The sequence below is a fragment of the Lissotriton helveticus genome, chromosome 6 (genome assembly GCF_964261635.1).
Source record: "Lissotriton helveticus chromosome 6, aLisHel1.1, whole genome shotgun sequence".
NCBI classification, from domain to species: Eukaryota; Metazoa; Chordata; class Amphibia; order Caudata; family Salamandridae; genus Lissotriton; species Lissotriton helveticus.
In genome coordinates this window covers 676,341,192-676,366,483 of record NC_136067.1, presented here as the reverse complement: position 1 = coordinate 676,366,483, position 25,292 = coordinate 676,341,192, and the positions used below count along the sequence as shown (strand labels likewise).

General features: G+C 45.7%; 1 protein-coding gene across 2 annotated transcripts in view; it reads right to left on the bottom strand.

The window, feature by feature from the left end:
- DOP1A (DOP1 leucine zipper like protein A) overlaps positions 1–25,292 on the bottom strand; it is a 1,012,538-nt gene that overhangs the window by 566,554 nt on the left and 420,692 nt on the right. For both annotated transcript variants that reach the window (XM_078648131.1, XM_078648132.1), the window contains one exon: positions 787–1,393. In XM_078648131.1, coding sequence (XP_078504257.1) covers positions 787–1,393 — 607 coding nt within the window. The remainder of the gene's footprint in view (positions 1–786; positions 1,394–25,292) is intronic.

The window sequence follows — 25,292 nt, the reverse complement described above, 5'->3', positions numbered from 1 at the left end:
CCAGGGCAGTGGCCCAGTGTATTTACGCAGTCTCCTCACCTTATATACGCCTACACGGCCTCTCGGATCTAGCGGGACTGGCCTGTTGTCAGTCCCGAGGGTCAAGAAGGCCAGGATGGGTGGTAGGTTTTTTCGGCTTTTGGCGGCCCAGAACTGGAATATACTCCCTCCTAACCTCCGGCTGGAGGCATCCAAGATGAAGTTTAGGAAGGATCTCAAAAAAAATCTGTTCTCACAATTATTAGCTAAGCTGATGCCATTTTAGATACTGTGGCTCCGCCTCTCCCACCTATCCTAGCGCGGGGACACGCCGACATGGCGTAACAAGGCGCTTTACAAAACTCACTATTATTATTATTATTATTAGAAGGTAGGAGAGAACAAGACCGAGTTCACATTGGTGGATTAAAAGGAGGTAGTGAGATACGAAGTTACATCGTATTCTTACGTAGGACATCCGAACTGTGACCGAATTACAGAAACTTGCATATGCATTTCATTTTCTCTTCAAGAGTCTATTTTTGTCAAATAAATTTTAAATTTAAGTGGATTATTTTCAGACTGACATACTGGGCCAAATATTATCCCGGAACGTTGTTGCAACGATTCGAAAGCATGCAGAACCTATTCAGAGACTACCGCGGCCCCTTATCTAGTTCATGGCTAGTGCAGCACACAACATTCAACTGTAATATTCAAGTAAGACCAGGCTGTACTCTAATTCACGTTTGAAACATAATTGTTAAATCTGAGTTAAAACAGGAATAACAATGTAACGGCACTTACCCGTGTCTCGCTTCTCAGTATGCTGCTCTGACCCATGGCTGCCCTCTGCGATGTAAACTGGGAAACTGGAACATTCAAGGAATAACTGGCATGCAGCAATGAAGGCGGGGAGGTACTCGCTCGGAGATGCCGCTTTGACTGCAGGCTCTGACTCGCTTTCTGTGGTCCATTTCACAGTTTCTCCTTGCTCTGTGAGATCCACTCGTATTTCTGCAGACCCCACAAGACTCAAGGAAGTACATGGAATGATGTAGAGGTTGATGAAACGGTTTAAGAACTGCTGAAAGTACTCCAAGCAGCACTGCATTGCAGTCTTCTGGTTTGCTTTGCCACATTGCCCTGGGGCTTCTTGTGAGGATACAGATGGGCGGTGGGCAACAGTGTCCTCAGACCCCACTGTGGAGGCAGTTTCCGTTTCTGAAGAAGTGCTGCAGAGAGGTGCCACAGCGCCTCCTTGGCCATCACTCAACACCCTGTCAATATCATCTGGCCGGTCCTCCTGATACTGCACAAATTCTGTGAACCCGCTTTCAGATGAGCGGCTGCTTGGGGGATTTTCACCATCTTCGAAAACATCCCCAGGGGCTTCAAGCAACACTGAGAACACCTGGAGAACATACAAAACAGCTTAGACACTGTGTAGATGGTGTACCAATCCTTACTAAAACTAGCTGGGTACTGTCAAAGCAGGAAACATATAAACTTTTCTTTAATAGTGAACATGTGTTGTCACATATTAAATTTTTCAGAATCCTTCATCACAAATATAGACCTTAAGTGATCAATTTGTTTCACATTATCTTTGTATTTTAGATTTTACATTACTAGCACACTACTAAATAGGCTCTGTGGGAAACCCAAGTGGATCTACCTATAATTTCACATGTAATCTATTTTCATAGAATACATGTTTGCCATCCCCTAATATATTCTTGACATGTATATCAGCCAAACGTATTAGAAAAGAGGTTGAGACTGGGAGGAAGCAGCGGAAACGCCCAGCAGCATGCTCCTGCATATGCCATTTACACAGACATGCATGCAGCCACTTGTGAGAGAGTGGGACTTGACACCATTCTTTCTACTGATGCGGACAGCTGCATTCGGGCATAGCAAGGAGGAACCTGGTGAACCGATAAGTATGGAACAAGGATTGCCACATCACAACTTCAATTTTAGGTCTGGCTTGACAGTGCAGCTGTCACCAGACATTAATTGATAAAACTAATAAAGAGCTTTAGGAAACAATACCAGGAGAGAGGCTTTGGCTCCACCCACATGTTGGTAGCCAGGAGTACATATTTGATTGGATAGACGTTGTGGGCTTCCACAGAAAAAGTGATTGCCTTCCACACAAATATGATCCTTTTGTTTATTTATCCAGCTGCATGACCCAGCAACAGTATGGCTGTCTGAGCCTGAACTTTCAGGTGCACACATCAAACATTGCAGTGCTATTACAGTGTCCTAGATAACTAGATAATTTACGGTGTTTGTTTTTCTCTGACAAAAGCCCATGTAGAAGAAGGGCAGTTACTGACATTAGACTTGAGAGTGTCGTTTTATGTTTTAGAGCCCACAGCTAGACTAGTAGTTTTATGTTTTAGAGCCCACAGCTAGACTAACCTACCTGGATTTATTAAGTCTGGCATAACAGTGCAACTGTAGTCTGACCTTATGTGATCAACAAAAAAGAGACTACTGAGAGAGAGGCTCATGCTCCACTCACATGCTGTTTTCCTGCATACAGGGTTTGATTGGGCTGAATTTGTGAGCTTCCACTAAAAACAGTGCGTGTATTGAATTTTTTGCTTGTGCCAAAATGTATACTCCATACAAGCAGGACTGAGTTGGTTATGGTGACAAGTCAACGATCATGGCTATAGACCTGATCTATTTATTCTGAAACATTATTAGAAAGCCACTACGACCGCTGTAATTATTGTGAAAAGCATATGTTAAAGCTGATAAGCAGTTAAGTGCGGATTGTTATTACTCTATACTGAAGCCTACAGAAAAGTATTTTGTTACATGGAATCTCACATATTACCACAGTAGGCAATGGTTTTGGTGTTAGTCTCCCAATGTGACAAACCGTGGCTATAGAAGGTTTTCTCTGTGAGAAACCTTGTTAGTCCGTCTTAAGAGAGATAGTATTTTGCATAGTTAACTGTCATTTTCTATACCTCTCTACATGTATGACAGTGAGTCGAATGGCTGACATGTGGAAAAGCCTGCACACAAAACTGTAGGCCTGGGAGCTAGTACTGACACAGCATTACTAACAGTGATTCAAATGTGTTCCGCATCCTTTTTGGAAGTACTTGACCTCTAAATTAACTTATTACTGGTAAAATTGAAGACCTGTTACAGTTGACTCGATAGTGTCTACTCTTTTTCTTTTAATGAGGCTGTGCAACAACCTCTGCATGTATAAGGTATTCATTGATCCCCTGACGAAAGGCTGGATTTCAGGATTGCCAGGTCAGCTAGCGCCAAATCGTAAATATTAGGCCAAAAAAGGCTTTCACAAATAAGCTAAGCAAAATCTTTTGGGACAGAACTCACACTTTAGGCTCTCCAGCACAGAAAATAGTACACACTCTATATATACAAAGAGATCAATACAAAGATTACATCTGGGAAAACAAAAACTATACGGTTTCTAAGGCATCTAATTGAACAACTTCTAAGAATGAACAGATGGCAGACATTAGTGGTTGGTTGACAGTGCTGTCTTTTCTTTGAAATGTCAGGACGAGTTGACTCTACAACGCTTGACCCAGCTGTTATTCAGGCCCCTTTAAAGTAATCGATGAGGGGAAACAAGAACTAGGTCATCCCTCAGAGGATTGTTTTCCAGCTTAGCTGCTCCTCTGCTGGGAACCTTCTTAACATTAGCTCTGATAACATTTTTTTTAATTTTGCATATCTTTGTGAACAATAACCACAGTACAAGTAACATTTTGCAACAAATTGGTGCAGTGGTTTGTACAGGTACAGCGGTGACATAGCCCTGATCATTCTTCCATAGTCCCCCCCCCCCTCCCATCTCCCCCACAGTCTCTGAATCCAGTTTAACAAGCATTTTGGGCCACAATTTCGGGTCCCCCTGTAGCTTTGGGTTCGGTCTTGACCATTTTCACCCGAATCTCTACCGCTATCGCCCATTCCCGTAGATCCCTCCTCCACATCTCTAGGGTGGGGCCCTGTGCTCTTATTCAGTGTATAGCTTCCCTGTGTTTAGCTAGCAATAACCCCAATGAGAAAAATGTATATCTGATCAATTGTTTTGGAGGGCTGGGTAATAAATTGAGCAAACAGTGACGTGGTGAAATTGATATACTGGTCAATTCTGCCAACACTACCACTTGCCCAATACTCCCCCAGCTGACCCCTCCCCACGTCATGTGAATTATTATTATTATTATTATTAAGGGAGGCTTATAGAGCGCTTGGTTACGCTAGGAAGCGTGTCCCCGCGCTACATCTGAAAAACTCAGAGCAGTAGTAAGGAGTGAGCCCGATTTATCTTGAAAATAGGTGAGTTTTTAAGTTCTTCCGGAAGCTGGATTCCGATGGGTCTAGGCGGAGATTAAGAGGCAGGGCGTTCCAGCGCTTCGCTGCCAAAAGGCGAAAAGAGAATGAAGTTCGCCCTGCCCTGCCCGCAATTGGGACATGTGTATGGTCTAGCCAGGCAGATTCTGTGGAGCTGTGTGGATGGTAGATAGTTGCGATGTGGGAACCAGAAGTGAGTCAACTAAAATCGGGCTTTGCTCAAGACAGTCCGCACACACCCTTTTACCATGTCCCAATCTACATCTGTCAGGTATGTATCCATTTCTGCGTCCCACAGCCATCTTACTGGAAGCTCTGGCCAGATGCAGTTAGCCTTCAAAGCCTTGTGGAAGTGTAAAATCTCATGCAAGGCACAGCTGAGCTCCATAATTGCAGTCGTAACTATTGAGTACCATGTTGCGTCCAAAAACTCCAGACAAATGTTCCTTGCAGTCTTGGACAATTTAGCATATTGCAGGAACTGACCATTGCTCACCTCGAATTTAGTCTGAGCCTCTTTGAAGGAGATTAATATGTCTGAGGAATATAGGTTTCCAAATGTCAAGCACCCACACTCTTCCCACTTGACAACAGTCATAGCATCATTGATGGAACGAAAATGCTGCGACCAACAGATTTCCAGAGATCTGGAAAAGGGGGACCTCCAAAGGATCCTGTGTGTCGCTCTCTCCCATGTAATGGCCACATACTTGATCACAAAGGTACAATGAGACTGCATCCCTTCACCCCTCATCATTGTGACCGGGCATGGCTCCACCTCCTAGCATCTGCTCAAGAGAGGTTTCTCCCAGTTATCTTCCGAAGAGCACCATGCAGCTGCATGCTGGAGATGGGATGTAAAATAATATAATTCTAAACCCAGAAGTCCCAGCCCACCCTCTTGTCTGTCCAGTTTAAGAACAGGCAGTGTCAGCCTACTCCTCTTACCCGCCCTGATCAACAAGGTCAATAGAGAGTCCAGCTCCCTGAAGGTGGGTCTACAAATGCAGCTCATCGTATTCTGTAGGTGGTATAAACAACTGGGTAAGAGCACCATTTTGGCGAGTGCTATGCAACCCGCAATGGAAAGAAGAAGTGTGTACCAGAATGTGATAGAGCCCCAAAGTCTCTCCATGACTCTGCCCAAATTATGTGTGAGTTGAGCAGTGGGATCCCGCGCAATTTGTTTGTCCAGGTATCTGAATTTATTGATCCCCCCCCACAGACCTACGTCAGGCAGGTCATCTTGTGGATTTCTCACCAGTCTGCCCGGTGGAAATATCATTGTCTTTTCTCTGTTAATATGTAAACCAGAGGTTACCATGAAGTGTTCCAGCCACGGAAACATGATCTACAGAGAGATATGGGGATCTCTAAGGTGGAACAGCGTTCAATCTCCATACATAGATACTATGTGTGTGACATTAGCTACCTAGCCTCCCCATCTGCACAGTTCTTCGCGAAGGCGAATTGCTAATGGCTCCAGAGCTAGCCTGAACAGGAGAGTGGACAAGGGGCATCCCTGTCTGGTACCACTCTCGGTCTTCTCCAGACACCACTCCACCCATATGTACCCGGGCCACCGGTTCGGTGTATAGGAGCTTTACCCATCCCCAGAAACACGGCCCAAGTTCCACTGCCTGTAGTACCTGGAGCATATACGACCATCTGATGATCTCAAACGTTTTCTCTATGTCAAGCACTATTTTAGGGCACCCGCCATGTCAGTGTCCCTCGTTGAGTGCAGAACTTGTGCTAGACATCAGAAGTTCACTGCAGTGCTACGACCAAGGATAAAACTGCACTGATTTTTATGTACCAGGCACCCCACTACCGTCCTAAGTCAAGCTCCAATAACATTAGTAGACTCATTGGTCGGTCTGGTTCCTTCTAGTCTGCTGGTATCAGAATATAGTTAGGATCAAATGCTCCAAATCTTGACTCAGAGGCTAGAGAGGCAGGGTAAAATATGCATTTCTTTCCACAGAAATATAACAAAATCGGTTGCTTGAGACAATTCTTTAGGAGATCCGAGACCTCACAAAGTCAGGCAATGGCACAACTACAAAGACAATTGAGGAGTATTGATCAAAAGCTTTCTCTTTTTACAGACAGAAAGGAGGAGCTACAACAAAGGCAGAAGCATATTTCACCAAATGTTACTTCTTATTTATCAATAATGAGGGCAAGGGGTGCTTGCGGAGACATGCGATCAGCAAGTAAAATTTCCTTGCACTATTTTGGTTAATTATCGGATAAAGGGAGAATTTGTATCTAAAGCAATCCTGCAGATATGTTTTGGCTCTTCTGAAGAATTTAAGTTTTAAATTTTTTCAGACATGACAATCTCTTCTGTTTGGAAATATATTGATCTTCTTTAAGGCTTTTGGAGCTTAGGGTTCACTTTTCCAAGAGTCAACATTGAAAGTGCTTTACAAGGGAAATATTCTGACTTTTTCAGAAGTTTAACCAGTCTAACAATTTTTAAAAGAGCTACAAAGAGATTAAGATTAAAATGAGTATGTGTTGTTTCTTAAAACGTAATTGAATATTTGGTTTTCAATCTAGGTTTTATTTTTGGTGGGGGGGTTGGCAGAGTGTAAAAAGGAAGTAAAAAGGAAGTAAAAAGGAAGTAAAAAGGAGTAAAGGTTGCCTTGACTATTTTATTAAGTGGTGATAGATGGACTTGTTGGGGTTAATGATGGAAAGGTGCAGGGTTTGCTTACTCATCATATGTCAACTAGATAACAACACTAGGGGGCAATACCATGTTATGACACAGTTCTTGATAATTTTCAATAGGAGCTCCCTGTTTTCTACAAATTTAGGTGGAGATTTTAATTTATTCAGGTTCTTGAGCAAGACACCTCACAAAGAAGTAGGAAACAGTACGCCAATAACAGTGACTCTAATTTCCAGTTTTAAATTAGACTATGGCCTAAAAGGCTTCTTGATTATAGCAAATAGTTTTTCAAATCATTCTCCTATTTCTTTGTGGATCAATATCGACATAAGATCTATTTTCAATATCAAGTGGGTTTTTAATAAGTAATATTATTGGAGAAAGAATGGGTTCCCATCACCTAATGTTTTAATAGAGAATTTATCCACAATAATTAGGGAGCTGCTTCACTTCCTATAATCTGGGCTATGTTCAAGGCTATCTTTAGAACATGCTACTCCATATTTCGCAAAACTATCAAGCGAAAGGAAGGCTATCATACTTTCTCATCAAAGAACAGCTGAAAATGTGACTATTGCTTTACAAACCTATAACGCTCAGGCAAATCTCTATAGCCTTGCTCAGGTAAACCAAATATTAAGGGATTATTATTACCGTTGAGCTCTTATATCAAAAGAATATAGAGCAGAAATACTGTGAAGAGAATGAACATGTTGGCAAGTTACTGGCTTGGCTTTCAAAATCAAAGGGTAATAAGAATTTTATCAAATTTTTTATAGATCCAGATGACTAATTAGCATCATGTGATCAAAGCATATTACTGCGGTATTTTTTGTGTGGTCATTTTAAAGTAATTTATTATAGTGATTTAAAGATTGATGCAGATTTAATTACTCATTATTTGAAGGAAGTAAAGTTCCCAAAACGTCTAGATGTGCAGAAAACAAGGCTTACTAAATCCATTTGGCTAATAAAATTAAAACAGTTTGACCGGTTATCTAACACGGAAGTTACTGGTAGTGATGGGATACCCAAAGAGGTGTTTAACACATTCTATCCAGAACTAGAAGCCATATTAGCAACATTGTTTAATAATATAATCCAAGGGGAGAAGGCCCCTGCTTTTTTTTCAGAGGCGATAATTCTCAGAAATTAAAAAGTGGGAAACGAGCTATGCAGACCAATTATTAACTTTTCAAACCTTTTGGGCAAACTGAATCATGACAGCAGCTTCTTCCTTAACACTTCAAGACCAGTATGGGTTTCTATCTAACCGATCTATTTCAGTAAATACAAATGATTTGATTCAAGCGAGTGCCTATTTTTTTCAAAATACGTTTGACTCCGCAATAATCAAGACTAATGCTGAGAAGGATTTTGATGTGGTTGATTGGGCACTTTTGTTTGAAATTCTTGAAGCATATTCATTACTGTACAATAGACACAAGTCCTAAAAAAAATCATGAAGATGCCTCAGCCTTGATTATTATAAATTCTTAAGGTAAAATTAAAGTTCCTCGGAGAACATGTTGAGGATGTCCTATGTTCTCTATCTTACTTCCTATGTATATTCTGCCCTTGGCAATTGATTTTTGCTATGACATCAACATCCACCCTACGGTACCGGGAATGCCAAAAATGAAACTCAAAAACAGATGTCTTAATCTTATATTTTACAAGAAGAGGAATCAAATTTACAATATATGTTAGACAGAATTGAAGCTTTTACGAAGATTGGAGGATACAAACTTGAGGAAAAATCTGGGATCCTTTTGTTTAATTATTATATTAACAATCTCCTTGAAGGGGCTCAGACGCAGCTATAATCCCAGTTCAGCAATAAGATATTTAAGAGTATATGTCACTACTGATTACTCTGATCTGTTTACATTGAATTATATGCCCACCCTTGAGAAAGTGAAAGATATTTTTAGTCAACGGATAGTTTAATCTGAAATAATATTAGGAAAAATCAACATACGGGCTTGAAATTTAGCTGTTTGAATAAAGAGCATCGGGGTTCGCTTTGCTGCATTTAAATTTGCATTATCCAGCCGCATTATTAGAAAAAATGTTCCCAATGAAATAATCCTTTGACCATTCATATTTTCGAAATTATCTACTTGACAATGATCACTGATTTGGGTATACACTTTCCTTTTATTAAGGTATTTATATTGCCTTAAAAGATACATTATAAAGTAGTCTATAATCCTGCTTATCACAAAAATATTTTTTTAAGAATCCTGGCATTCTGGACTGTAATGATTATCTGAAGCTTGAAGATTGTAAATGTATAGACCTATTAGTCTCCCGTTTTGAGATTAGGAAGTAGATTAGTATGGATTTCAATATGACCACCAAGCTTAAATTGAATTTGGTCTAGAAAATTTGAAAGCAGTTAAATATGATTCTTGAAGGTGATGAGGGGTTATGGTTTAATTTCATTATTCTGCTGCGGTACGCGAGAAGGCTGAAGGCTGAGACTATCCTGAAAATGCCAGTTAAGCGAAACATGAGCGTTACAGGGCATTAGTACAGGCTTCTGTATCTTAATAAACAACGCACCCATCCCCTCCTACTTGGATAATATTGTAAAAGAAAATAGCCTTTGACTGAAATTTATTAAATGAGTGAAATCTCACAAAATCATTCGAAGTTGTTTAGAGCAGCAAATCTTATAACAATGGAGGTTTTTTTCCAAATGGTTACTTTATTATACTTCTAAAAGTTATAAATAAGTATTATCCATCTTCCACTAATAGCTGCTTTAAATGTCAGCAAAGTCGGGAAGGAGAAGGGCGACACATAATAGTCTCCTGTCCTGGTCTTTTCTGGGATCAACTTTTCTCCTTTCAGAATCATAGACTGAAGAGTAATCTTCCACCCAAAGTAATACTATTCTGTTCTGATAGGTTAGGAATAATATTTCCTTTTCCGATATTGAGCTTAAGTTTGTTTTAATTTCAATGGCCGAAGCCTTGTTTACTGATATTACAACAGTGGAAATCCATGGATATGTCACGCTTGGTACACTGAAAGGCAAAAATGTATTATGTGAAGTATTCTGAATTAACCTATACAAAAAGGAATAATCGAGATGCTAAATATGAGAAAATATGGCAAACGCACTGCTTTTTTAACATAAGGTTGAACACGGACACTATTTGATGCCAATGCTATTGCTATCTAGGCTGATAATTATCCTCTTGTTATACTGTTCAATGAATGGTGGCATTTTGTGTATGTACATCATATAGAGAATAATTTATTATGATAGTTGTATAATTGAACAAACATATTTGTATTTTTTTAAAAGTATTTTTGTTTAACTCTGATATTATCGAATAAAAAAATGAAAAATGAAAAAAATAAGTTCTAATTATAGAAGGAAACTCAATGATGATGGTATTCGTGACATACGAGGCAAGCCATTGGTCATATGTCCTAAATACAAGTCCTGTATTTTTATGGATGCAGCAACACTATAGTCTATAAAACCATAGACAAAAAAGGGTTTTGTGCACCTACATCCTGAACTTATTTATTTCAAGGTGCTCTCAAATGGGATGACCAGGGTAAAGGAGGCATAAAGTAAGGTAATTGCCTGGTACCACACAGTTTGGTCAAGATCGAGGTATGGGGCTGAAGCATGGTTTCCTGGTTATAAACTGTGCAGTTCAATCACTGGGTGAGTATCTCACTCTTTCCCCCATTTAATAGTAAGGATAATGTTTTAAGTTCAACTAATTTAAAATATGTAGCCTCACATGTTAATTCTAGTTGACACAAAAAGTCTTACTTAAAAAAAAAAAGGTACAAAATTAAGTGAAGGCAGGACACTATTTTGATATTGATGGCATCACCTGGACCCTCGCTGGGACGTCTGTTTCGAATAGCACCGACAAACATAGTTGGGTGTTTTTTGCATGTACCCTGTGGTCTGAGGGTGGACAACACTTTCCATTAAATTAGAACGACGGTGGACCCTGAACATAAATGGGCCATCGCCTACCTGGCTGCGCTGGTTGGCCAGTATAATTTTTATTTATCATATTACACACAGAGTACTTTCTGTCCGGATAAATGCCCTGGAACCCCGTTTGGGGACCACAACTGGCAGAAACCTGTTAACCTTTGACCATTGAAAGGGGTATATATATATTTTTTCTTAAACCCGGTCCTTATTTTAAGCCTATCCTCAGTGGACCACGGATTAAAGTTTATTAGGCACCCTGGAGGTAGTTTTACTCACCATTGTATATTGCTTTCTTTTGCACTCTGTCCCTCACTAACCCAAAAACCAACACTCATCACAATACACCTCAGATCCTCCCCATCCGGGGAGTCATAGCCAACATCATGGACATTGCAGTTGGGGTGTGAGGAGGGAACCCCATGATGAAGCGTCCCCCTCGGGTGAGTGTGGGTTCTTGTCCTAGAAGGATCCCTTCCCTAGCAGTTCCATCACATATGCACTTGTTTACATACAGGACAACATTTGCCTTAATGTTGGGAACCTGTCCTGCTTTTTGTCAGAATACCTAATGTACTTCTTTCTGAGTTTTTTATCACCTGACTCAGCAATGAGACTGATTTCATGAAAGGGCCCAATTAAGTTAAGTCAATTGCAAATATTAGCAAAACAAATGGGGTTTAGAGAATCCAGAGAGTTTCAGGCATGCACTGAGACACCTATCTGACTAATAACTTTTTATTTGCTTTTTTTTTTTTTTTTGTGAAAAACCTTTATTTAGCAAAAGCATGGAAATACAGATTCTCGCCTACAACCCTGCGGGCCGGCCAGGAAAACATCACAAAGTATAGCATAGTACACAGCTCATCAGCCGACAACCAGGGGTCCGGCAGCCATGGGAGAAAAATCGTTAAGGTCCAAACGACAGGATACGAGCGGTTTCATTTTATAACATTTAAACAACAAAAGAAACAAGGCTGCACTCCGATCAGCATGGTCGTTTCGTGTGTGGCAGGAAGAAGCGGTCAGGAAACAATATGGTACACAGGAGATGGGTCAGGACAGAAAAAAGAAAGGGAGGGAGGGACAGGCCGGGAGCCCAGAGCCAGTGAAAATATCGAGAAATCTGTACAGGTAAGAGCCGAATTGTACAGTCAAGGGGAACAAGGAGTATCAGGGGGATCCACGAGGGGGGGTTCACAGATGTCCCCACGGAATGCATTCCACTGGTTCCATATCCTACCCCATTTTCGGGACCTGCCACGGGAAACGTAGACGATTTTCTCTCTGTACATACACCAGTCCATGTTAACTTCCCACCCGGAGACCAAGGGAGCCCTCGGAGACCCCCATAACTGCGCAATGTCCCTCTTTGCGATCATGCAGCCCAAAGTCACCCATTGAGTCTGAGCAACATTACAGTCGGTCGGTTCCCACACATTCAAGAGACAGCGCCTAGGTTCAGGTAACAACCGAACATTCGTGACTTCAGTCATCACTGCATGCACTCCCCTCCAGAAGGACTCAACCACCGGGCACTCCCATACAATATGGAGGAAAGTAGCAAGCATACCACAACCACGCCGACACAGTCCATCATCAGAAAAACCCATACGCATCAGTCGGGGACCAGTGACATAGACTCGGTGCAGGACCTTCAGCTGAACAAGTCGCAAGCGCGCCGGAATTGCGACCTCTTTAGGAGAGGACACCGCAGCCTGCCAATCCTCATCGTCTAGCTCCAGCCCATCGGCAGTCCAGGCGTCACGCAACTGGACAAGCAAGTCAGACCGAACATTAATACGTTTTTTGTAAATAAGAGAAATAGTGCTGTCCGGGACATGACCGTCCAATACCCTATCCTCCAGGGGGGAACTCTCCGGAATATCAGAACCAGTCGGAAAAACCGACCCAACGGCATGGCGAACCTGAAGATAACGAAAAAATTCCGAGTCATGTAGACCATATTCTAGCTGAAGTTCCGCGAAGGTCTTCACTCTATCCTTAACCCAAAGATCGCCCAATTTACTAATCCCAATGAGGTCCCATCTGTCGAACCCCTTCGACGTCCATAATTCACCTAGCCTCTCCGCAGCAAATAAAGGGGTCGCCCTGGTAAGCCTATCCGTCCACCCGGTAGCCGCGGTCGCGCTGCTCCAAACCCGCACCGCCACTGCCGTGGGGCCCGTCAAATTCCTCCTAGCACTCCTAGAATAAAATGCCCTGTAGTAATCCCCCCCAGGCAAAAGCCAACGGTCCATTTCAAAAGCCGGGTTCGGGACAGGACCATACATAGCATGGTTCACGGCACTCAACTGGGATGCCCAATAATAACGACGTACGTCAGGTAAAGCAATACCCCCGTCGTACCAGGGTAGCGTGAGTTTAGCCAATGCTATACGGGGCCGAGCAGCCCACACCAGCTTTCTCTGCAAGCACTCTATTTCACGAAAATAGATGGCCGGCACCAAATCTAGCGTGTTTTGTATGGCATACAGGAACCGGGGGAGGGACATCATTTTGAACAGCGCCGCGCGGCCCAAGGGAGAGAGGGGCAAAGCGCACCACGCCGCAACGTCCGACCGGAGCCGAGCGAGCGGAGGCAACAAGTTACGGTCATAACGCAGCACAGGGTCAAGTGAAATATAAATCCCCAAATACTTAAAACCATCAGTGCAGACCGGGATCGGACAGATTCGGGGCAGAGAAAGAGGGTCACTAGTAAGCGGAAAGATACAGGATTTAGACCAATTGATAACCAACCCAGAGTTGCGGCCAAAAGAGCGCAGTACGTCAAAGAGAACTCCCAGCGATTTGCGGGGGGACGTCAAGTATAACAGGATATCATCAGCATATAGAGAGACTCGGTCTTCAAAATCCGGAGCCCAGCGTATACCTTTCAGAGAGGGTTCCCACCGAAGCCAGGCGGCCAGCGGTTCAAGCGCAAGCGCAAACAACAACGGCGACAAAGGACAACCCTGCCTCGTGCCACGCCCAAGGGCGAAGGGCGCCGAGGCTCTGCCATTGACCACCACCTGCGCAAGCGGCTGTTCATACAGGAGTTTAACCCAAGCGATGAATTTAGGGCCAAAGCCGAACTTGGCAAGGGCGGCCCACAAATACGGCCACTCAACAGTGTCAAAGGCCATCGAAGCATCGAGAGAAACCAAGATGGCCGGCTCACGAAGAGATCCCGCCCTCGCGACGACACCATGTAGACGGCGAAGATTAAGAGCAGTATTGCGCTGGGGGATAAAACCGGACTGATCTGGGTGAACCAGTCCGCTGATCACCGTGACCAGTCGATTTGCCAGTATTTTTGCCAATATCTTAGGTTCAGCGTTCAGAAGGGAGATTGGACGATAGGATGAGCAACGCTCGCGGGGCTTACCATCTTTATGAATGACCACGATTGAAGCCAGCCGCTGGTCCCTGGGAAGAGAGCCATGATCCCGCGAGGCCGCAAACATACGCAGCAAATACGGCGCCATTTTGTCCGGACACAGTTTATACAACTCAACCGGTATGCCATTAGGGCCCGAAGCCTTCCCCGAACGAAGGGAGCGAATGGCAAGCGCAACCTCATCGGCGGAAAAATCAGCTTCCATGAGCACCCCGTCCGACTCCGAGAGACTAGGCAGCGCGAGGTCGCGAAGTAACAAGCACGAGTCCTCCTCCGGGAGGTCCGAAACCGGTGCATATACGACCTGAAAATGCTGAGCAAACACCTCAACTATCTCCACCGGGTCCACGACTCGCACTCCATCATCTCTCTCAATCACAGGCACCACACGATTCAATCTGTCTCTCCTGTCCAGCCACGCAAGCAATTTCCCGGCCTTATCACCCACGTCATAAAGTCGCCCCTGCTGAATGCGATGCATCGCCTCAGCAGCGGCAGTCACGAGTGCCCTGTACTCAGTTTGCTTAAGAGCCAAAACATGCAGAATCTCAGGCGTCACCCCAGCCTCCAATCGCCCCTCAAGCACCGCAATCTCAGATTCCAAACTCACCACCTCCTCTTGGTTGCGCCGTTTCTCATCGGCCACAAGGGACAAGGTCTGACCTCGGATCACCGTCTTAAAAGCCTCCCACAATGATACCGGGGAGGAGACAGAACCCTCATTTTCTGCAAAGTAATAGTCCACACATTTGACCACCTCGGATCTGAGTCTAGGGTTCTGGAAATGCCACGGATTGATCGGGGCAACACGGCCCCCCGTCCCCAAACAAACGTCTAAGTGAAACCATATCGGGGAATGGTCCGAGATCCCCCTAGCCAAATGTCTAATTTCACGCACCGAGGTCAACTGCACCATAGGCTCGACAATATAATCAAGTCTTGAGAGGCTCCCATGAGCCCCGGAATGAAAGGTATACTGTAGTTGGCCAGGGTGCAGCTGCCTCCAACAATCGGCCAACCCAAAGGCATCCAGAAAGTTCCCCAACCACAACTGCGACGCAGGGAGGAGCCGGGGGGGGCTACGATCACTCTCACCATTTGCCACCGAATTGAAATCGCCACCCAGCACAAGCAAGCCTGCGGGTAGGCCCAGAATGACCTCGCCCAAGTCAGCGAATGTGGTAGACTGCAGCCCAGGCGGAACATAAATAGACAATATGGAGATCAATTTCCCCTCCCACCTCCCGGTAATGCCAGCATAGCGGCCCCTATCATCCAGCAGTGTGGTGTCCACCTCCAAGGGAAGGGAATTCCTGACCAGGATACCAGCCCCCCTCGATCCCGAGGTGAAGCCGGAGTGCGCCACCAAACGGTAGCCTCTCCTGTGCAGAGCGTGGCACGTGTTGCCCACCAAATGGGTCTCCTGAAGCAGAACCACATCCGGGGAGCACCTCTTCAAGTATTGCAGCACAATCCCACGTTTCATCCTGTCCCCAAGACCATTAACATTCCAGCTCAAAACCCTAAGCCCCTACCCCCCATCCCTGAAGCAAACCGACCGCACCCCCCATCTCGAAACAGGCAAGCAAAAGCAAGTGAGAAACAGAGCACAGCCTCGAAACAAACAAGAAGAAAAAAGACCCCCCCCACCCCCAAAGAACCCAACAATGTCAAACCCCCCACCCTGCACCCCTGCGTTAGACCCAAAAGCCACCCCAACTTGCAGTGTGCCTGTCGCCCCATTAAACTAACCTACAGAAAGAGAGAAAGAAATCCCCAGAGGAGGAAGACCCCTCAGACCCCCCCCACACCCCCGGAAAGACACACAATACTCAAAACACAGTCCGGCAGCCCCTGTGATGTAATCCGGCTCGCCAACGTAGACTCACTGCTCCTGGTCCTCCACGCCTCCCTCGGCTCCCCTCGAGTCTGCCGGGTCCTCGGTGCGCTCCGGTAAAGTGTCCAACCAGTCACTCACCACCTCAGGGCGGTCAAAGAAAAAGGCACGCTCAGCATGTTCAATCCTCAGACGGGCCGGGAAAAGCATGGCATATTTCAGACCCAGGTCCCTGAGGCGCCTTTTCACGCCCGTAAAGCCCATCCTCTGTTTCTGGACAGCTTGCGTGAAGTCTGGATAGAAACTGATGGAAGCGTTCTCAAATTTAATGGGCCCAGTGGTTCGCGATGCTTGCAGGATAGCGTCTCGATCGCGAAAGTTAAACAGTCTAGCTATAATAGGCCGTGGAGCGGCACCCAGCTTCGGCTTGCCTCCCGGAACACGATGGGCCCTTTCGACTGCAAAGAATTTACTTAGGCCCTTCGCCGCCAGATGTTTCAAAACAAGGTCCTCCACCAGGACATCAACAGGCATATCGGCAGAAGTCTCCGGGACACCAACGATGCGGACGTTGTTGCGCCTGGCCCGGCCCTCAAAATCCTCCAACCGAGTGGCAAACTGGTCACAGGTGGTCCGGAGATTATGGACTGTGGTCTGGAGGTCCGAGACATCCGTGGTCAGACTAGCGGTCTTAAGATCAAGAGATTTGACACGCTCGTTGTTTTCCCAAGGTCCGCTCTGATGAGAGAAACATCAACCGCCACCGTGTCTATTTTAGCAGCCAGGGTTTCATACTGCTGGCCCATGCTGGATTGAATACTCGCAATGGCGCCCATCACGTCCTTCAGAGTAGGCTCCATGTCATCTGGAGCACCGTCCCCAGCTTCCTCCAGGGCACCACTCGATCCGCCCGGGGAGCCCTTAGGTCGAGTAAAGCGGTCAATAGTCTGAGATTGGGTGGCCCCCCCTCGGGACGAACCTCGTGCGCCGCGTTTCTCGACCACTGTCCTGCCCGTCATGGCCGGGGAGAAACTTCAGCTGGAATTGCAGAACTCGGACAAAACAAACTCCGTTGTGGCAGGCGCCGAAGTGCGAGTGAATAGGGGCACAGCACAAGCACCAGGCGGGCTGTAGCAGAGTAAGAACTCCAATCGGGAAGTGGGCTGGCACGAGGAGCAGAAACGAAACCGAAAGTACACCAGGGGCAGCGGGTGTGGCCCACCAGCCGTTGTTGTTCGATCGCCACCTGGGTACCTCGGGGACTTGAGCCCCCGGCTGGCATACGTGGTAGGCCTCAAAGTTCAGGGCGCAGTAAGTTCAGCGTGCGACGGCCAAAACAAGGCACGAAAAGAGCGCTGGCATCAGCAGGGCGCCAATAAATAATATCCGTCGTCGGAATCCGGATAGATGACAGGATAGTCGCCGGAGGTGGAAGGGGTCCCGGGAGCTCTTAGCTCACGCGTCCATCTTGGAATCGCGCGAAGCTCCTCCTCTTTATTTGCTTTTTTGATTAGCCTCATGAGAGAGGAAACCGAAGGTTCAGATGGGCTCATAGAGATGATTGGCTGGCTGTTGGAATGTTAGAAATAAAATGGCGGCCATTACTTTTTACTGTGAAAAATTAAAGGTGTTGTGGAAATGAAATAACAACGCTATATAGGGAGGCAGCTGAAAGGCATGCTGTCCCCCTATGTTTAGAGAGGAGGTATCTATGGTATAACTATTGTGAAAATAAATGTATATTGTTTTTAACTAATTTTTACAATCTCTTGCGGGATCGTGAATATTAAAAAGGTGTAGATGAGTTCTCAATACACTGTATTAGTAGGAATGCATATTGTGGGCCTTGTTTTTGAGAGGAAGTGTGTAAGAGATAAGTACTGTAATGATTAGAAGGTTAATTCTTTTCTAAATAAAATGTTACGATCTCATAAGATTTCAGCGGGATTGTGGAAACTGGGAAGGAGTAGGTGATGTCTGAATACACTCTGGTATGCACACTGGTTACTGTAGGAAGCAGTCTCACTGGAGATGGTGTTTGTCAGAGTCTGCTTTGTAAGCCCATCGATTTGGTAAGAGTTGTGAGTAGAGTTAAAGCTCTTCTCACATCCTACTATGCACACCCTTCATCAAAGTGAGGGATGTTAGTGGGGCGGACAGTCCCTGGATTCAGCATACTATGCACACCGTTATCCAAGAGAGAGGTCTCAGCAGAGAGGCCAGTCTATCTCCATACACGCTACTACACACACCCATCATCTGAGAGAGAGGCCAGGCCAGTCTATCTCCATACACGCTACTACACACACCCATCATCTGAGAGAGAGGCCTCAAATGAGAGGGCAGTCAATCCACACAACCTAGAATGGACACCAGTCATCTGAGAGAGAGGTCTGACAAGAGAGGTCTGTCACTCCCCACACACGCTACTGTATACATCTGTCATCTGAGAGAGAGATCTGAAATGAGAGGTCAGTACATCTACAACCCCTAATACACACACCCGTAATCTGAGAGAGAGGTCAAAAAGGAGAGGCTGGTGCCTCCATATACCTTACTACATACACCCGTCATCTGAGGGGGAAGTCGGACAGGAGAGGTCTGTCACTTCTCATTCTCTCTACTACACACACCCTTGATCTGAGAGAGAGGTCTTGAAGGTGAGGCCAGTCCATCAAATACCCTACAACGCACACCAGTCATCTGAGAGAGAGGTCTCAAAGGAGAGGCCAGTCGCTCCCCATACAATCGCCCAACATCTGAGATAGAGGTCTTCAAGAAGAGACCAGTCCACCGACACACCCTACTACGAACACCTGTCATCTGAGAGAGAGGTCTCAAAGGAAAGGATAGTCCTTCTATACACCCTATTAAGCACATCTGTCATTTGAGAGAAAAGTGTGAAAGGAGAGGCCAGTCCCTCCCCACTCACAGCTACGCATGTGCGTCATCTGAGAGAAAGGTCTAAAAGGAGAGCATAGTTGCTCTCCACCCTACTACGCATACAAACCATTACAGAGATAGGTCTCAACAGAGAGGCCAGTCCCTCTACAGACCATACTACGCACACCGGTCATTGCAAGAGTAATGACACCTCAAAAAAAGATTGCTGGTGACATGTCTTTATATGAGAGTTACAATAACTGAGCAAAAAAACAATTTCTGTTGAATATTTTTCTGTTTTATACTGACACAACTTTTTAAAAGAATTTGCAAACTGTGAACCATGGACCAGATGTACGAAATTCTTATTTTGCATTTCCTAGGAATCGCTATTTAGGAAATGCAAAACAGTATGTACAAAATTTGCGATTTCCTAATAGCGATTCCTACAGAGTAGGAATCGCTAAAATAGGAAATGATATTGCATTCCCACCTATGGGCCAAATAGAAAATGGTTTGCATTTCCTAAATTGAGATTTCTCAATAGGAAATGCAAACTCAAGGGTGCCTCTGGGCTTAAGGCTCCCCTGGAGGTACCCCGAGATTTGTAGTGCACATTCAAGTGCACTTCATGTCACATTAAAAAATGCACATGGTTACCATCAACTTTGAATAGATGGTAATAGCATTTCCTAAATGCCCAATTTGCATTTAGGAAAAGCTTTGCACATGTGCTTTAGGAATCGCAAATAAGTAATCCCTATTTGAGTTTCCTAAATCATGAGCACACTTTGCCATTTTTTCAGGGTACAAATTGCAAAATGTGACCGGTTATTGGCCTTTTTACAAATGAATAGGCTATTTTGCATTTCTTAATGGGACGCAATTGTAATGCGGCCCGTTAAAAGATGCAAAAAGGTTTTGTACATTGGCCTCATTTCTTATTTTGTTACAATTAAAAAACACATTCTTTAACTAAAATAATGTCAGACCAAAACATATATTATAAAGTCATTCTAGCATACGTACAAAAATAATTAATTTACCCCAAAAAATGTTACAAAAAAACAAGAAATAAAAAAAAAAAAAACAAGGTTAAAGTAATGTTACAGGTAGGTGAATTTGCCAGTATGAATATTAACGTTTTGAAGTAAAAAAAAACAACACAGAAATTCACCAGTTTTAGTTAGCAGTACTTACTATAAGTTGCGCGCCCTTAACCTCGCAGACCTCAGACTGAAGCAGCTCGTCACCACCCCCACCCACAAGGCTGGACAAATCCTCGACCCCATCTTCGCAGGAGGGACTAACATCCACTTCAGCCACACCTCACAGCCCCTCTGGACAGCCCACCACTGCATACACTTCTCCAGCGCCACCACTGCTAGCAAGCCCGCCCCACGCCCGCCACGTAGGAACTGGAGCAAAGTCACAGAAGAGGTCCTCAACTCTACCCTCATCCACGACCCCCACTTCGCCACGACTGAAGCCAACTCTGCAGCCACAGAACTACACCGCTGGATCTCCAGCTGCGCCGACAAGCTGGCTCCCCTCTGCCGCCTGAGAGAAAACACCCTCTGAAGGCCGCCTAGTTCTCCACCGACCTACAGGAAGCTGGACATTCCTGCAGATGACTCACAAAACGATGGAGAAACAGCAAAAAGACAGATGACCAGTCCACCTACAAGTATGCCATTACAGAATACCACCAACTCATAAGAACCACCAAGAAGACCTTCATAAGGAACAAATCCTCACCAACGCCAGCAAATCAAAAGAACTCTTCAACATCATCCAGCAGTTCACCAAACCTCCCAGCGAAGCCATGGACATCACCCTGTCCTAGGACCTCTGCAACAAACTTGGCTCCTACTTCCACCTAAAGATCAAAGCCCTCGACAACAACTTCAATGAATAGACCCCGGAAACCACCCTCCCCTCCAGCAACAACAGCCAGCCCACCATCATTACCTGGACACCGGTCACTACCGAAGAAACCAACGCGACCATGAAAAATACCCACTTCGTAGCCCCCACGGACCCCTACCCATCTCACATTTTTCACAGAGCCACCACCGCGTCCAAACTCCGCCGCACCATGAACGCCACCTTCGAAGCCAGCATCTTCCCCGATGACTGGAAGCGGGCTGTCAAGCCCCTCCTCAAGAAACCCTCGGCTGACCCAACAGAACTGAAAAACTACCTTCCCTTCGCAGCCAAAGTCACTAAAAAATTCGGCAACGTACAACTAACCACCTTCATCGAACAGAACACCATAATCGACTCCTTCCAATCTCGATTCTGCAGCAACCACAGCACTGAGACCGCCCTCCTTGCTGCCACCGACGATATCCGCATGCTACTGGACCAGGGACATACCGCTGCCCTCATCCTGCAAGAGCTCTCCGCTGCCTTCGACACAGCCTCCCACCGCACTCTTGCAACCATACTCCACGACGCTGGCATACAAGAACTCGCCATCAACTGGATCTGCTCCTCCTCATTGGCAGAACCCAACGGATCAGACTTCCATCCTTCCTCCCCAAACCCACAGAGATCAACAGCGGAGTTCCCCAAGGATCGTCGCACAGCCCCACGCTCTTAAACATCTACATGACGCCCCTAAATGCCATTGTCAGATATCATGGGCTCAACATATTATCCTACGGCAAAGACACCCAGCTCATCCCCTCCATCACGAAGAACCCCGAAGACACCAGACTTAGATTCCAAGAAGGAATGAAAGATGTCGCAGCCTGGATGAGCGACAGTTGCCTAAAACTGAACTCGAAGAAGTCAGAAGTCCTCGTCCTTAGACCTATCCCCTACGCGTGGGACAGCTCCTGGCAGCCTTCTCCTCTCAGACAACGACCCACACGGACGAACCACGCACGGAATGTCTGCATCATTCTAGACTCCTCCCTCATCATGAATTGCCAGGTCAACGCAGTCGCCTCCACCTGTTTCAACTCCTTCCGCTGCCCTCATCCTGCAAGACCTCTCCGCTGCCTTCGACACTGTCTCCCGCCGCACTCTTGCAACCAGACTCCACGACGCTGGCAGACAAGAACTCGCCCTCAACTAGATCCACTCCTTCCTCATTGGCAGAACCCAACAGATCAGACTCCCATCCTTCCTCTCCAACCCACAGAGATCATCGCTCAGCCCCATGCTCTTCAACGTCTACAAGGCCCCCGCGCCGCCATCGTCAGACAGCATAGGCTCAGCATAGTATCCTACGCCGACGACACCCAGCTCATCCTCTCAGTTACGAAGAATCCCAAAGACACCAGGGTTACAGCGCGCATTATAAGTCTGAAATACAATACAATACAATACACCACACCAGACTTAGCTTCCAAGAAGGAATGAAAGACGTCGCAGCCTGGATGAGCGACAGTTGCTTAAAACTGAACTCGGAGAAGACATAAGTCCTCGGCCTTAGACCCTTCACCTCCCCATGGGACAGCTCCTGGTGGCCCTCTGCCCTCAGACACCCACCCACCCCTACTAACCACGCACGGAACCTCTGCATCATTCTAGACTCCTCCCTCACCATGACTTGCCAGGTCAACGCAGTTGCCTCCACCTGTTTCAACTCCCTCTGCGTCCTCCGCAAGACCTTCAAGTGGATCCCACCCGATGCCAGAAAGACAGTCACGCACGCTTTCATCAGCAGATTGGACTATGGAAAAGCCCCCTACGTGGGAATCAACCAATCCCAGAAGCTCCAGACCATCCAAAACACCGCTGCCAGACTCGTCCTCTACCCCCACGACATGAGCACATGACCCAACACCTGCGAGACCTCCACTGGCTGCCCGTTGGGAAGAGGGTAACCTTCAAGCTACTCACCCACGCCTACAAATCCTTCTAACACATCTGACCCAAATACCTCAGTGAAAGAATCTTCTACCACGCACCCAAAAGAAACCTCCGCTCCGCCGACCTTGCCTTAGCAGCGACCCCACGCATCCGCAGAACCAGAGCCGGGGGACGAGCCTTCTCCCACGTCACAGCCAAAGCCTGGAACGAACTCCCAGTCAACATCAGACACTCCCCCACCCTGCATACCTTCAGGAAGAGCCTCAAGACCCGGCTTTTCGGCTGACCTTGAGCTGCATGCCCCTCCCTCAGCGCCTTGAGCCCCTCACGGGTGAGTAGCACGCTTATATACCCCTGATTGATTGATCGATCATCGATGACATCTGAAATTACATCATTGCTGACATCACCCAAGCTTCATTTCCCACATTTACTCTATAAATTGCTATGGCTTTACATGTAGCATAGTTCACAATCAATCACAGATATATGGGAAAACCTCATTGGGCATGGTGTTAAATCAGTATACAACTGTACAGAGAAAGACAAAATAGTGAATGCCAATTCCAAAACAAATGCCTACAACGGACAGCTTTTATCTGTATCCGACCCCTGACACACACTCAACATACATTAAGAAATGAAGTTGATGTAAATATGTTCAGTAGTTTTTAGAGAAATTAAGGTTAAAAAATAATTGCATATCTGAATAGTTGGATCCGTGAGAGGCTTGGGAGACTCTTGTGGGAGCACCAATTTAAAAATAGAGCATTTTGATTGGCTCAGGGAGCTTTATTTCCCTTGGCCAATCTTGCTCCCGCAACATGCGGGGAGCTGGCTGGTGCCGTGGTGCCCCCCCCCCGCAGCCCAGAGTATATGGGCGTGCCCTGGATGTGCACCTGGACACCCACCTTCAAGAAATGCGGGCCCAAGGGATATGGTCCCCGGGGCTGGAAAACTCTTAAGGAGGGAGAATGGGTGGCTCCCCTCTTCAATTTTAATAGTGGCCCTGGGAGATGGGGTCCCCAGGGCCAAACAAGGCTTGGCAAGAGGAAGCCACTAGGCCACCCTCACCTTTAACTTTTTTAAAGCATCCCTGGGGAATGGGGTCCCCAGGGCCTAATAAGTATTAGGGAGGGGAGTCACGTGGCCATGCTCCTTTTTAATCAAAAGAACGGCCAAGGGGTTTGGAGACCCCAGAGCCTATTAAGGCTTAGGGACAGGGGCCATGCCCTACTCCTACCCTTTCATAATAAAAAGGTCATGGGGATGGGATCCCCAGGGCCTAATAAGGCTCAGGTAGGCTGGCCCCGTCCCCTTTAATTAAAAAACAAACCCTTGGGGGTGGGTGTCCCCAGGGTCTAATAAGGCTCGGCGAAGGTGGCGCCTTAACCTCCGCTCCCCTTTAAAAATAAAAAAGGACCTGGGGTGATGGGGACCGCCTAATAGGGCACGGCGTGGGATTGGCTTCACGTATGGTAATGAAATATTACTTCATGCTAAAAAAAAATAGAAATTCACTAAAAAAACAAAAGGTTAAGTAACATAGTTAGGTGTGATAAAAAGATCTGTTTTTGTTTAAACATAAAAGATTAAAGTAACGTCATAGTTAGGTTAAGACACTCTTCCCAATGTAGCCTTCACAATGATTTCCCCTTTTCCACTTTTCAAACCTACTTTTATTTTCCACTTGCATTGACCGGTGACAGGGTAGAAAATTTGGGGCAGGCCGCTCCACTGTCGAAGGCGATTGAGTACAAAAGGGTACATAGTAGCTCAAAGCAATCGCTTTCTTAAAGCCTACTTTTTCAAGAGTATTACTTGCGCTAGGTCTAAACTGAAGAAAAAAAACACAGCACTCCTGATATAGCAACAGTAAGTGTGTGTCCTGGTCCTATTGGAGAAGAGTGTGGTGCTTCTGAGTCCCCACAATACTACTGTGAAACATCAGTTTGTCTGCAAATTCACATTGCCCTCTGCAATCCTACAGTGAAATGCTATCACTCTGAAGCCCTAAAACTAGAAATCACTAAGTTTACTAAAGAATGGATAAAAGGAAAAGGAAAGCTCTAGTTGATGCTTGCTGGAAACCAGTGAGGCCAACTGAAGAGACAAGAAAATCCCAGACTAGGCTCTTCCAGTCAGTTCCACAACAAGCGTACATCTACCAATCTCCGTAGGAAATACTGCCAATCTGGAAGTGATACCAAACAAAAGATTAATGGCCTCCCCAAGGATCTACATAAGAGGTCCAGTACTAGTGTATCTTCATTACCATACCTTGCAGCAGATCACAGGAAACAGAGGGGCCACATACAAGAAGGTTCAAATTAATGAATAC